At 41.6% G+C, this 14,193-nt stretch overlaps 1 protein-coding gene across 6 annotated transcripts in view; it reads left to right on the top strand.

Moving 5' to 3' along the window:
* The window catches only part of DYM (dymeclin), a 292,392-nt gene that overhangs the window by 243,979 nt on the left and 34,220 nt on the right, over positions 1 to 14,193 (top strand). For all 6 annotated transcript variants that reach the window (XM_053297362.1, XM_053297363.1, XM_053297361.1 and 3 more), the window contains one exon: positions 5,828 to 5,941. In XM_053297362.1, coding sequence (XP_053153337.1) covers positions 5,828 to 5,941 — 114 coding nt within the window. The remainder of the gene's footprint in view (positions 1 to 5,827; positions 5,942 to 14,193) is intronic.

Below are 14,193 nucleotides of genomic sequence, written 5' to 3'. Positions count from 1 at the left end.
CACAGACTTGAAGAATTGTCATGCCTTTTTCATTCCACGTTCCCATTGTAATTCTGTCTTTGCAGCTTCGGATTTTCTTTTCCCGCATGGCACCGTTAGCTGCTAGATATCCAAAAGGCTTTAATCTAACCGTGTCATAAACACCATCAGTACTCTGAGAGATCCTCAGCTCTTCCTCAGTAGCATGTTGAGTACCATCCGTCCTGAAGGGCCCATCATCCATTACAACATCGACAATCATTCTATTTTGTCTATCCATGTGGTTTTCTTGGTAAAATACAGGAGTGGTTTACCATTGCCACCTCCTGCACAGTATGAAATGATGCCTTTGTTATTGTCACTGAAGTGATCGTCCGCCTCCAGCACCTTCCTATATCACTGCTGCCCGTTATAGATGCCTGCTTGCTTTAGCTGGGCATCTGGGATGACCTTCGTGCTTTGGGTGACCCTACCTTCCGGCATACTTTGCCTCTCAGCGTACTTTGATCATCCCTCCCAGGAACATCCAAACACCACCACGATGAGGCAACATAGCAGGACTTGGGGGAAAGACATTACATTGGGAGCAGTGTAATGTTCCCTCTAACAGGAATCCCCAGATGTTGTGGACTACAACTCCCAGAATCCCCAGTCAAAGGCCATTGCACATGGGGATGCTGGGAGTTGTAGTGAACAGCATCTGGGAATCCCTGTTATGGGGAACAATGATTGGGAGATCTGTGATAGGATCTCCTGTTGGTTTTGAAAGGTTTAATAGCAGTTGTACATGGAAGAAGGGGTAGAATTTATTTTGGACTGCAGCTCTGGGTTGGTATCTGTATGTTTTCCCCGAAACATTCTCTTAAATACCTTGGACCCAAGATGGAGATGGCAGGAATTGAACTTGGAACTTTCTTGGTGTTAGAACACATGTTTTGTATGCAGAAAGTTCCAAGTTCAATTCCTGCCATCTCCATCTTGGGTCCAAGGTATTTAAGAGAATGCCGCCTTCTTCATGAACCCCACTGCCTATTAAAATCATCAGGTGAGGTCTGGTTGTGGTTGCCACTGGCTTGATTGGTGGTGACTCAAAACTGGTCTTTTTCTAAGGTTGCTCTGGGACTTTGGAATGAGCTTCTTAACAAAATTAAGCCTCCCTTTCTCTGGGTGTTTTTAAGAAAAATCTGAAAACATATCTGTTTAATCAGACTTTTAATTGATAGTGTTAAAGTTTTTTATCTATATTTGAAATTGTGTTTGTTTTAGATTGTAAACCACCCAGAGATCTGCATATGGGGCGGTATAGAAATGTGCCAAATAAATAAAATAAATAAAAATAGAGCTAGAAAGGACCCTTGTCTGAAACCCTGAGAGCTACTGTCTGTCAGTAGAGACAACACTGAGCTAGGTAGACGGATAGTTTGACTATGTTCCTAAATACTTCATACCTTGCTAGAAGGCTGCTGTTACAAGAAAGCCTGCTTTTTCCCTCACACACAGATAAGAAAGGAGTTAGCAGACAGGTGCTCTGATTGCTCCAGCCTTCCAGCAAGGGAAGATATTTGCTTTCTTGTTTTAAGTGATCAGTGGCTTTCTCTGGTGAAGGATCATTCTTGAAAGAGCATACCCACCCCCAGATATAATACCATCAAACATAATAATTAAAATATCAATCAGTGAATAAATAATGCTTCATTTGTTCCTCCAGCTGAAGGCTCCATAGGAAAATGCTGTTCTTTGATTACAAAGTTTGTTCACATCAATTTATTGTAAAAATGAATTCATTCTTATCTGTGTGATAAATTTGGAGAATACATGCCCAAAAAATACATGCCAAAAATACAGGTGCATCTCTCTCAGGAATGCATTCCACCATGTGGCCACCACAGAGAAGGCCCTGTTTTGTGTAAACAGCCACCTCACCTCAGATGGGAGAACATGAAGTAGGGTCTCTGAAGATGAGTGGAAAAGATGGGTTTATTTATTTATTTATTTATTTATTTATTTTATTTTATTTTATTTTATTTTATACTGCCATTCCTAATTTGGTTCAGTGCAGTTTACAAGTCCTTTAAAAATCCTGGCCCAAACCATTTAAAGCTTCAGATGCAGCCCTTTGAACTGGGTCTCTGAACCAGCTAGAATTCCATAAAAGTCGATAAAATAGGTGGCAAACTCGGGTTCATAACCTGGAAAATGCCCACATCTATTGTTAAATTGTGGTAATGGGTGGGATTGGATCACTGTTGATGTGACTTCAGTCTTCCTTGATGCTTGAAGAGCCCAGTAAGAAGATGGTTCATTGTCTTGGTGTAGAAAAAAAGCAAATACACACAAATGAGGTATGCTATTTCTATTCATAAGCTTGCATGATTTGCATAATATGCTAATTATGCTATCTGGATTTGTAGAACTCCACTATGACAACTGTAATATTGTACAGCCAGAAAAGAGCCTATCACATTCTCCAGAATAGGAGTCTGTGTAGTTCTGGAACAATTGTCAGCAGTAAATGAAAAAAGGAATCATACCAACCCTAGTTACTAAGTGAACCAGATGTTTCTTACTGGTAATTGCTAATGCTGGGCTAATGTCCTGCAAAGTCAGTTATTTATTACTTTTGTTGTGTTGGGGATTTTCCTGCAAGATGTGTGGTTCTGATAACTGGAAAAGCATCTTTAAAAGTTGGGGGGGAATCCAAATAAACAAGTGAAGAGTGACTGCAGTCATTTGGTATATTTGCCAGTTGTTAACCCATAAGGATGCCTTTGATGGCAGTTTTCACTTGTGAAGAGGGGAAAGTGTTTTATATGGTTGAAAGGGATTTAATAGGACTTGCTGGATTTAAAAAAAAATGTTGTTGCAGCCCTCAGCAGCAGATTGCATCTGGGAGTAATTTAGAACAGGGATTCCCAACCTTAGGTCCCCAGATGCTGCTAGACTACAACTCCCCTCATCTCCAGCCACAATAACCAAAAACCATGATGGAAGTTGTTGTTCAACAATGTCTGGAGATCCAAGGTTGGGAACCCTACCTCTAGAACAAATGGTAGTTACTAATGGGCACTGCAATCAGTGTGTGTGTGCCTACCTGCCTGTTTCTCTTTCCCTCCCTCCTCCCACCCTCTACTCTCTTTTCAAAGGCAGGAAATGAGTCCCTGTGCTAAGGCACTGAGCTAGAAATGCCCCAGTTCAAACCTCCTCTCTGTCATGAACTCAGTAGGAGGCCTCAGACAAGCCACTCTTTCAGCCCAATGCCCCGCAAACATTTGGGCCCACCTTGCATGGATGTTGCAAGGATTACTGCAGTTGTGCTTGTGAAATGACCTGAGCACTCCAAAGTGCTAGATGAATGCTTATGATGTTGCTGACTGATAGCAGCTATGGAGCGGGAGCAATAAAGGACAACAGATGGTAGTATGTTTGAGCTGTGCAATGAAGGATGCCTCATATGTTAGTTCCGTTGTGTCAGAGCTTTGCAGAATTAAAATGTGCACAGTGATCCAGTTTTCCTATGAGGTCATGGACTGAGGTATAAGCCTGAATATTGAAGTATGGTTAAACCAAAGTGCATGGCCATAGTTTGCTAATAAAGATATAATATTGGGGGTTGGGAGTGACAAGCTGCATCCCTCCCTTCTCCTCTCATTGGCTGACTAGTGCTCAAGTTCAGCACATCCCTCCCTCAGCCTGACTGACAGGCTCAACAGCAAGGGAAATGCCGCTCAACATCAGCCAGCCATTCACGAGGAGAGGGAGAAATGCTGCCTGACACTCCTCTTACCTCCCCTTCTATTGAAGCTGAGACAGAGCAGGAAGAATCTTCAATTTAAAAAGCTTAGGGACTCTTTTTGAATCCTGCCCATAATACTCCTTTTCTCTACTTCTCATGCACCAGCATTCCTTTAGCTACTGAGTTCAGTTTACCCCTAAATTCTAGAGCAAAATCCAAACTTTGACATGTGGGTAGGTGGGGGTGAGAGGTGGTGTGAAATCAGAAAGATAGAACCATTGTTGATGTTGGAATATGTGAAGTGATTGTAGTAGGCATATATGTTGAATTGTTTCTGAGCCGGGGTGATGGGCATGCAAGTGTGTGTGTGTCTGTGTCTGTGTCTGTGTCTGTGTCTGTGCATGGGGAGTGTGTGATATTAGTTGATTAGTTGCATGGGCTTGAGAGAAAGGACATGCCGTTTCCTTACAAGTTCTTCTTGTAACGTCCTTACAAGTTCTTGTCCATGTCCTTACACCATGTCCTTACAAGTTCTTCTGCAGCAAAGATAGCAAGGTGGGAGACGAAGAAGGCAGGGAGTCCACTCCCCCCCCCCCGCCGGGCACACTCCATCCTTGTTAAGGCCCTGGTAACACCATTGGCAATAGTGTGTGCATGGCGCTATTCCCATACAACTGGCATCTAAACTCCTCAGATAATGGGTATGCTATCAAGTATAGCTGTCATAATAACATTTGAACTTCTAAGGTTTGTAATGTTTGCTTTGTGGTATTACGTTTTATTGGAAGAGATTTGTTTAGGATTCGTAGTAGGGAGTGATTAGAATCAACAGATGATAATTATTTCTTTGCTGAAGAAATACCCATCCTGTTGAATTTCATGTGCTTTGCACTTTAACCAGATCCTGACAATCTTTTATTTGCAAGCCTAACAAGTCTCCCTACTCCTAAAAGAGGTAATGCTTGTAGTTGCTTGCAGCAATAGTGTACTCTGAATCTCAGAGCAATCAAACCATCAACTGTCTTTTGTTTGACTAATAGCAGCAGAGTTGTAGGGGCCCAATTAGGCTTAAGGGCTCCAGTTGGGTGTCTAGCTCTGCGCACAAAGACTTCTCAAGCACATTATTGCCATGCAGGAAACTTGTTCTCAGTCATTGAAGATTAGTGAAAGAAAACCATATTAGCACCTCAGTGACATGCGCATTGCTTCTCTTCATAGATAGGTCTACCTGACTTCTCAAAAAGCATTTTGTCAGCAGCATTTCTAGCCTTTTCTTATAATATGCTGCAAAATATTGTCATAAAGACCCTTGAATGCAGGGTAATCAGTGACTGTGGGCATATGATAACATATGTTATCTCATTCATCGATTGATTTAAAAATTTTATACCCTGCCTTTCCAAATATGCCCGGTGCCTTACAACAAGATAAAAACAATAAAAATATCTAAGAAAATTCAAGAGCCAGAGATAAAATAGACAAAATACAACCACAAAAGTGTAGCACAAAAGCAGATTACAATAGATTAAAAACTGCTTTTAAAAGATTCAAATGATAACAAAAGCAACACAGAGAGGAGGCAAGTCTAATCTCCTGAGGTAAAGAATTCCATAGTTTACAAAGTCCTTGTAAGGTAACAGTATTATTTCCATATTGCAGATGATAGCGCTGAGGCTGAGAGATGGTGGTTTCTCTTAGGCCTAGTTGAGGTGAGATTTGAACTGTAAGCTTCATGGTTCACTGCTCAGTCTCTTGGCAGCTGTGCTGAGCTATATGGTAGCATATCAGCTGTGCTGCACTAGAAATTTTTAGATCACAAACATAATGCATACAACGTTGCTGTAGATATGCAAATAATAGTGCTAAAATTCCCTACATGGTTAATTGCACTGAAAGTGCTAAATATTATTTTAATCTAGCATTAGACCTGACTATTGATGAATATCAATTAAAAAACCACTAACTTCACATAAATTGCGGTTGTAATTCAATTTTGACAGTTTCCAGGGCATGGGTGCTTTGGTGCTTTGAAAACATCCAGTTGACGGACATTCTGACATTACTTAGTTAATCTATGCTTCTGCTTGTTTATATTTTTTCTCCTTCCCTTTCCAGGTGATCAGCTTCTTTAGCTCACGGATTGAGCAAGCTGGGGCTGAGCTGTCAGTGGAGCGAGTTCTGGAAATCATCAAGCAAGGAGCGGTTGCGCTGCCCAAAGACAGGCTCAGAGTAAGTGCTGGCAAAAAGCAATTGGAGTGTGGTATTCCATATAGTAGCACTTTAAGGATAATATGTCTTTTATTTTTTTTAGCTTACAGCATAGCCTGCTGTACAGTTCCACATATATTTGTGTTTGAGTGTCTATATAGATTTATAACGCAATATGTAAGTATGCTGCTTAAAAGAATGAATGACTTCGGAACATAGCTGTAGATTGGCCATTCTGTAACTTTATGATTCTTTTAGAACCCTGCTGAATTATCTTCACATATTTTTAGAAGATATGTTTTATTACCAAAAGCTTGAGATCGCATTTATTTATTATTTATATGTAGTTATCCCCCTGCCACCCTGACAGCTCAGGAGGAGGAAATCAAGCTCAAATATATCACCTAAAACACACTGAGATGTAAAACAGTGGCCTGGATTGGACAGTAATCGTCCCTGAACTCTCTCCAGTGTGTTGGGCAGGGGGAGCAAGAGCCACACCCTTTCTTGCCCACCTGGTGCACCTTTGATGGATCGAATAATTTAGTAGAGTGTGTGAACGTTAAATCCAACATGGGCAGATCCAGGTTACATGGTTGATCCCCAGATTGTATATGGGATGTTGATTGCACTGTTAAAGCCTGTTCACATTGGGTGTACCCTAGTCATGTTACACTTATCCCTGGATGTCCTGTGGCCTTGGAGGCAGAAGAATGTGCTTGGTAGGTAGACAAAGAGAAATATAATCTTGCTGAATCAGCTTCCATCTAGTTACGAATTCTGGTAAGCAGAGAGCATGGTCATCCTTAATCATATCCCCCTTAAATGTATCTCTTAATTTTGATTAAGATAGGATGCACTGGAGGAAGGAGGCCACATGCCCACATGTCACAATTCCATGGCCCACTCCCAAATTTTTAACCAGAATTCAGAGGACTTGTCCATCACTCTCTCCAATTGCCTTACACTTTCCAATATATCAGCTGTCCATTGCTTTCAGCTGGTAGCCCTTCATAACAAGGACTCTATACTTTACTTAATTTGTAGACTTGTACACTGCCCTTTTCAAGGAAATGTACACGAGTGCGTGCCCGTGTGTGTGTGTGTGTGTGTGTGTGTGTGTGTGTGTATGCACACACAGACACAGAGCTTACCACTTTTTGCTCTCAAAAAAATCACAGATTGAGAAGCAGAGCTGTGTCAGAAATTCAGTTATTGGAACTGAGGGCCTCTTGCTCTGGTAACTCAAAAGTCCCAACAAGGATCTAGCATCATGCTTATTTACTGATCCCTGAAAGATTAGGTAGAAAACCAACCCCAGTATGTGGTCGGGGATCAAGCAGTGAAGCCATGACGACAAAACTTCATGTCAGAATCCGCTCTGAGACCTTCAACAGTTGGCACTTTGGAAAAGCAGGAGATTCAAATAAGCAGAAATGCTATTTACGTAGGTAGCATCCTACATGGGAACACACTGTGAATTAAGATAACAAGAACTTGCTGCTGTTTGAATAATTGAGGAGAGAGTGTTTATACTGCAGAAGTAACCAAAGACATTTGCCAGACATTTGCTTGCTTTTCCCAAAGAGCATAAGTGGCATGTGATTTCCATATACTTTGTTGAGTACTCAAGCTCCAGACTGTGTAGTGGGAGATTAGATGCTAGCCTAGTAGGTGAACTGTTGCTTTTGATCTGGTAAAACTGTTGTTGTGGTCTGTCAAGGGGATATAGCTCCAAAGCAAACTTCAGTCAAGATGCATCTGGACACACATTGAGGAGGAAGAAGGCCAGAGTGTTTGACAGACAAGACCCTGAGAATTTGAAACTCCCTCTCTACCTGACTGCTGCTCAAGATAAACATGATATAATTAGCTATCACTTCTAAAGTGTCTGCTTCTGGCCTCGCGCTGTGTATGGCAGGGAAAATCCAAACTGGGTAATTAGCCTCCTTAGAAGATTCCAGCAGAAGCAGGAAGATAAAGAGGCAGGTGTTGAAATAACCAGCTCTTGGATTTCTCCTTCACCCTAGTGGGAGGAGATAAAGAAGCTAATATACTTGGGTCTTGTGGTAGAAGCTACCACATTCAGAGATAGAGCTGTCTCCCTTGCAGACAAGCAGCCCACATTGCCAGCTCCCTGTGTTACTGCCGAAGAAGATTAAGAGTAATTTTAAAGATCAGAGTGATAAGTGAAAATTGGCTTAAACGTGTCTCTCCCCCTGCCCCCCAAAGTTCAGTTGTCTTCTTCCCCCCCACCCTTCCTTTGGGTGAAATTATCTGTAGTTTGAGGATTAAGAGCCTGTGAGGAGTGAGTGTGTCTGGAGTCTGGGAGTTATCTCCAGGTTTTCAGGGAAGTTAGCCAGAAGATAGCTGCTTTTTTAAAAATTATTTTTTATTTTCAGTAAGTGGGAAAACCTGTTCTGAATGCCAGACATTATTAACTGGAAGCTGACATTTGAGTTCATAGAATGAACAACATTTTAAGAAATCACATTTAAATGCTTTTGAAAGAAACTTCCTGCTGGTTAAGCCATTTGAAGAGAAAACATTTATTTTACAAATGGTTTTCCTCTGTTGAATTTCCCAGTTTTATTTTGCAGTGTGCTGCCTATGTTTTTGCTCTTTCCTTTTCCCTTTTATGTCTCCCGTATACTTGTCAGTATGGTCTTAGGTTGTCTTTTGCCAGCATGGAACAAAGTACTTAGCATTGAATTAAAACTTGTTCTACTTAGCAGAGCACTGAAGCCTACTCTTAAAAAACAGAGCCAAGGTTGGGGTGGGTGGGAATGAAAAAGTGCACTATTCAGACTATTCCTGTGCAAACCCTCTTTGTCTCCAGCAGTCCAGGGCATATGTTTCAGAGCCTTGTTTCCTGGCTATATGACTTCAAAGTATACAGCCATTTCATAAGAAGCTTGAGTAAACTGAGCCAGAGTGATTAATGGAAAATTGCCTTATGCTTTAGAACTCTGAAGCTCTTGATCCCAAAAGTTACGTTAGAATTCGGACATACCATCCACTTGGATACAAGAATTATGCCAGCCCCAAGAAGGAAAATCTCAGCAAGCAAATAGTAAAACCAATGTCATAAAACAAACAGTAGTATCAAGATGAAGTTATTGTCAGGAGCTATTCCTTCACAGTGCCTGCTACCTGGCTGTTTTGTAAGGTTCAGACTTGATACATGCCATTGCCTTGTGAAGGAAACTAGTGAGCTCACTGGAGCTGGGCGTGATTTTGAGAAGAACTTTGGGACATGATTTTGAACATGAACTTTGGGACATGATTTTGAGAAGAGATGGCTGGGATGTAGGTATGGCTGAAGGAAGCAGTGATTGCGGGGGGAGGGCAGGCAAGGAATATCAATGATTCTGCTGCACAACCAGCTTAGCACATGGGTTCCCTTGAATGGTCTAATGGAGTCCAATGTAGCTTAATTTTTGAGATAGCTAAGCAGATCCAGTCCTGGCCAGTGCTTTGATGGGAGATCACCTGGGAACTGAATTTTTGAATTCTTTGGTGGAAAGGTAGGATGTAGATGTTGCATAAATTGTGTATCTTTTATATATGACATGGTGGGCACTGGTCTAAGACTTCCATATCCCAGATCTGGTCCTGAATTTTTAAGCCAGGACTCTGAGACAAACTGACTGAAAGGAATATTCCTCCTGGCATTTGAGAAAACACTTGAGGACGTGCTATTGGGAAATTCACTTGTTGGGAATGTCCCAGTAGCGTTTCCTCAAGCACTAGGTTCTGTCACCAAGGAAGTTGTTATCTGTGCCTTACACAAAGCTCATGGAGCCAGACTAACAGCAGCCACTAGGTAATTTGGACCATGTGAAACTACTAATTTGCCCACCTTATACGTGACACTAGAGCAGTTTGACATCTTTAACCTGCAACATTCATTTCTGAAGAGTTCTTTATCTATGGTTGCCAGTTTCCCCTTCCTTTATAAAGACTGTCTTCTGCTTCATCTGATCTTGTGACAAATGCAGTATCCTAAAAACCTCAGCTTTCATTAAAAGCAAAAAGCATTTTTAACCTCTGAGCAGTGGCGGGGCAGGGGGGAGAGAGAAGTGGGAAGTATTCACTTTGAGTAGTATCTTCATTATTTTTCAAGCAGAAGCCACTTTGGCAAAAACCCTTCAGTGCAGGAGCCATTTCCCATTGTTCTGACTTCCTCACAGTACTGCACTTTTCTCAGTGCAGGAAGGGCCCTTTAAGAGAGACGGAGCCCTCTCTAAAGAGCTGTATAGGGGAAACACTGGGAAGGATGTTGCATTTCCCAGCACTCTGTGCACACCTTTTAAGATGGTGAAGGAGCTTCATTTCTCTTAGAGGAGGAGCCCCTGGCGCTGGGCAAAGTGCAGCATGGTGAGAATGGTCTTCTCCACATGGTGCCCGGGGGAATGTGCCGAATATTCAGTTTTACACTGCCCCAAGGAACAATTAGGAAGCCCTCCTTAGGGTTGATTAGGGCCCCTAGGCCTTGACTGACTGATTGATTGATTGATTGATTGATTGATTGATTGATTGATTGATTAAGTGCCATCAAGTCAGTGTTGACTCTTACCGACCTCATAGATAGATGCTCTCCAGGATGATCTGTCTTCAACTTGGCCTTTAAGGTCTCTCAGTGGTGCATTCACTGCTGTCGTAATCGAGTTCATCCATCTTGCTGCTGGTCGTCCTCTACAATACAATATATTGTTTACAAAACAGACAATATGTTAATTGATATTGCATGATTGATTGGTTGACTGATTAAGTGCTGTCAAGTCGGTGTTCACTCTAAGCGACCACATAGATAGATTCTCTCCAGGATGATCTGTCTTCAGCGTGGCCTTTAAGGTCTCTCAGTGGTGCATTCATTGCTGTCGTCATCGAGTCCATCCACCTTGCTGCTGGTCGTCCTCTTCTTCTCTTTTCTTCAACTTTCCCCAGCATTACAGACTTCTCAAGGGAGCTGGGTCTTCGCATAATGTGTCCGAAGTATGATAGTTTGAGCCTGGGCCTTGCAAGGAAGAAAACAGACTGAGCTGCTCCGAAGCTAGAGAGATGTGGCTGGGGTTCGGGCTTCACTTTGCTCTCTTCTTGGCAGCTGATCCCCACTTCATTGACCTACCTCTACCTCATCTTTCCTCAGGTTCTTATTTATCAAACTAATTCTAAACATAGGAAACCCCAAATCTTGTAAGTCAAATAAAAGTGCAAAATAGGTTTCTAATGCAGGCTTGCATGTTTTTGCACAATTCAGTATGAAGACAGAATGGATACCAGGTGGACAGGTAAGCATCATCAGTAAGCACAGCAGCCATTTTCTGAGGGTTTTTCTCTCAACAGCCGCTCTCTGGCCCTGTTGAGTTTTGAAAGCAGTTTCAGGGGGTTAGATTGTAAAAGTAAAGTTTGCCGTCAAGTCAGTTTCGACTCCTGGCAACCACAGAGCCCTGTGGTTGTCTTTGGCAGAATACAGGAGGGGTTGACCATTGCCTCCTCCCGCGCAGTATGAGATGATGCCTTTCAGCATCTTCCTATATTGCTGCTGCCCGAAATAGATGTTTCTCATAGTCTGGGAAACATACCAGCGGGGATTCGAACTGGCCATCTCTGGCTCGATAATCAAGTCATTTCCCCGTTGCACCATTAGGTGGCTGGGTTAGATTGAGAGCTATTCAAAGGAAGCTACTCTGCATGGGTGCCCCCTGCTTGCTCCTCAGTTTTCCGAGCACGTGTTGAAAGTGCAAAGATTCTCCTCTGGATCAGAGCCAGAGTTTGAATGTGTGCATGCATCTCAGAGGGAGGGCGCAGAGCATGGGCTTTGTATGCAGAAGGTCCCGAATTTAATCCCTGGCATCTCCTGTCCAGTAGCTGGTTGGGAAAGATCTAATGAGAACATGGAGAGCCTTTGCTGCTCATAGTTAGGCAGCACTGGGCTAGCTGTACCACTGGTCTGATCCTATAGAAGGCAAATTCATATTTCATATTTATCTACTTGGTGGTGCTGAGAAGTATTCACATTCCACTTCCTTGTGCATCAGTGCACATTGCTGAAACCTAAACATTTTTAAAAGACTAAAGTAATAATATTTTGGCAAATCATTATGAAATGTTAATAAAATAAAATCGTTTTTGTATTTTGAGTTCTTGAAAAGTTAAAATGCCACCAACTTACCCAGTATCTGCTCCAACAGCCTCTGAAAAGAATTTTTAAACTTGCTCATTCCAAGAATTGGTTTGTTTTGGTGTTACAAAGAAAAATCCTTTTCCCCCACATAAGGTCTTAGTTACATTAAAGTATACTATTGGCCAAAGGGTTGCTTGATATAACAGCAGTCGTGTTTATCATGGCATCCACAACCTCTATGTGACTCTCCCAAAGAGAGCTTGTTCATGTTGTAACTGAAACCTTATTTTTAAATTATTCTCAAAATTTGAAATGGGGAGTGTGCGCTTCACCTCTCCCCAGGTATCGTCTGGGCTTGAAAATCTGACAGTACATATTTTAATAAATATTAGTATAGACTTTTTCAGGAGAAGGTGGGAATCCCCAGATGGGCTGCAGGAAATTCATTTTAAAATATGGCTGAACATGAGAACCCAAACACTTGAGGGTTGCCTTTATATTGTAGCTGTCAGTCAGTTCTTGGGTTTAAACAGCATTTCCATATACATTTGGTTCTAGACCCTGCTGCGGATTTATCTTATGGTAAAGAGATGTCAAGGAGGAAAACCTCTTAGGAGGAGGAAAATTAAGACAATTTACTGGTACTGCTGACCTACACAAGAAAGAAACAGCAATTTCATTTTAGCTGTCATTCTGGCATTAAAGTTATAAAATGTCCTAATGCTTTTCTGGCATCCCTTGCTCCCCTATTGAAATGGAGTATAAACATCACTTCACCCACCTCGACGTAGGCAAATATGCATTAGCAAGACTCTCTTGAATTTTTGCCATTGAAACTCCCTGCCATATAATATCAGGTTTTTACTTTAAGCAAGCCACAGAGTTCTCCAACAGAACATAATTATCTGGCTTTTCAACTTCTACAGAGCCCTCCGTAAAACATGTTTCTTTACAGACCGAGAAATAAACAGAACTTCAGCCCTATTCCCATATGGTGTCCAAGAATGTGAGGAGTTGTTTCTTAGTATTTCAAATAACTTCAGCTTTAAAGGTTATGAGCTGCTGCTAATTGTTGTCAGGGAACAGGAGTTTGAGGGTGGATCTTTCTTAAGAAGAAAGAATTAAATTGTTAGATTGTTTTAACTTAGAGGAAGGGGGAAGGAACAAAGTTGGGACAGTGTAGGGTAGATTCCAGAGGAGTAGCTATGTTAGTCCTTTGCAGCAAAAACAGTCTCATAACAAGACATTATTATGGCAGTGGTTGTAGCCCAAAAGAGCTTTCTCCACAGTAAATGTGTCTGTCTTGAATTTGCCATAGAGCTGTTTGTTGTCTTGCAGGTTAAATATAAATTATGACTTTTATGCACACACAAAAAGCACTAAAAATGCAAAAAACACATCAACAGAAACTGATTAGCTGCAGGTTTAAGACAAACAAGGATATTTTCACATAATGCACAATCAACATATGGAACTTATTGTGACGGATGCTGTGAAAGCAACTAGCAACAATGGTTTTTAAAAAGATTATAGATGAATAGATGGCAGACAGGTATCTCAGTCACTGCCAGCCATGACGGCTAGATGAGAAACCATCATTTTCAGATAGCATACCTCTGACTACCAGATGCCAAACTTTCAAAAGGAGGGGTGATAACATCATCATGCCCTGCTTGTGAAATTCCTGAGGTATCTGTCTTGGTTCCTGACAACAGGCCAAATGCTGAGCTAGATGGACCATAGATCTTGCACTATCATGGCATATTCTCGCTCAGCTGTGTCCATCGGTAATATATCATGAATTTGCATGTTTACTGACATACCAATTTAATAAAGTGGTAGAAGCCAAGTTGTTCAGCAAATTGCACTATCCTTACATAGCCTTTATTCTAAAACCATTGCACTTGGACTGCATTTTTAATGTAATAGGCAGAAAAACTGCAGACTCTGAAAATGTGTTCAGATAGTGAACCTGAAGAATGGTCCATACTGTTTTCTCTGATGAGCGTAATTTCTTTCTTTCTTTCTTTTTATTATAATTAAATGGGGGTGTTGCTTGTAAATGGGCTGCTCTCCCTATGAGTGTGCAGCTAATCAACTGCAGGCACAATTGGTGATCTACCCTGAAGACCACTTGCAAAGC

Source organism: Hemicordylus capensis, chromosome 2 (genome assembly GCF_027244095.1).
Source record: "Hemicordylus capensis ecotype Gifberg chromosome 2, rHemCap1.1.pri, whole genome shotgun sequence".
Taxonomy (NCBI): domain Eukaryota; kingdom Metazoa; phylum Chordata; class Lepidosauria; order Squamata; family Cordylidae; genus Hemicordylus; species Hemicordylus capensis.
Note: the sequence above shows the minus strand (reverse complement) of the source record. Positions and strands in the feature narration are given on the sequence as shown.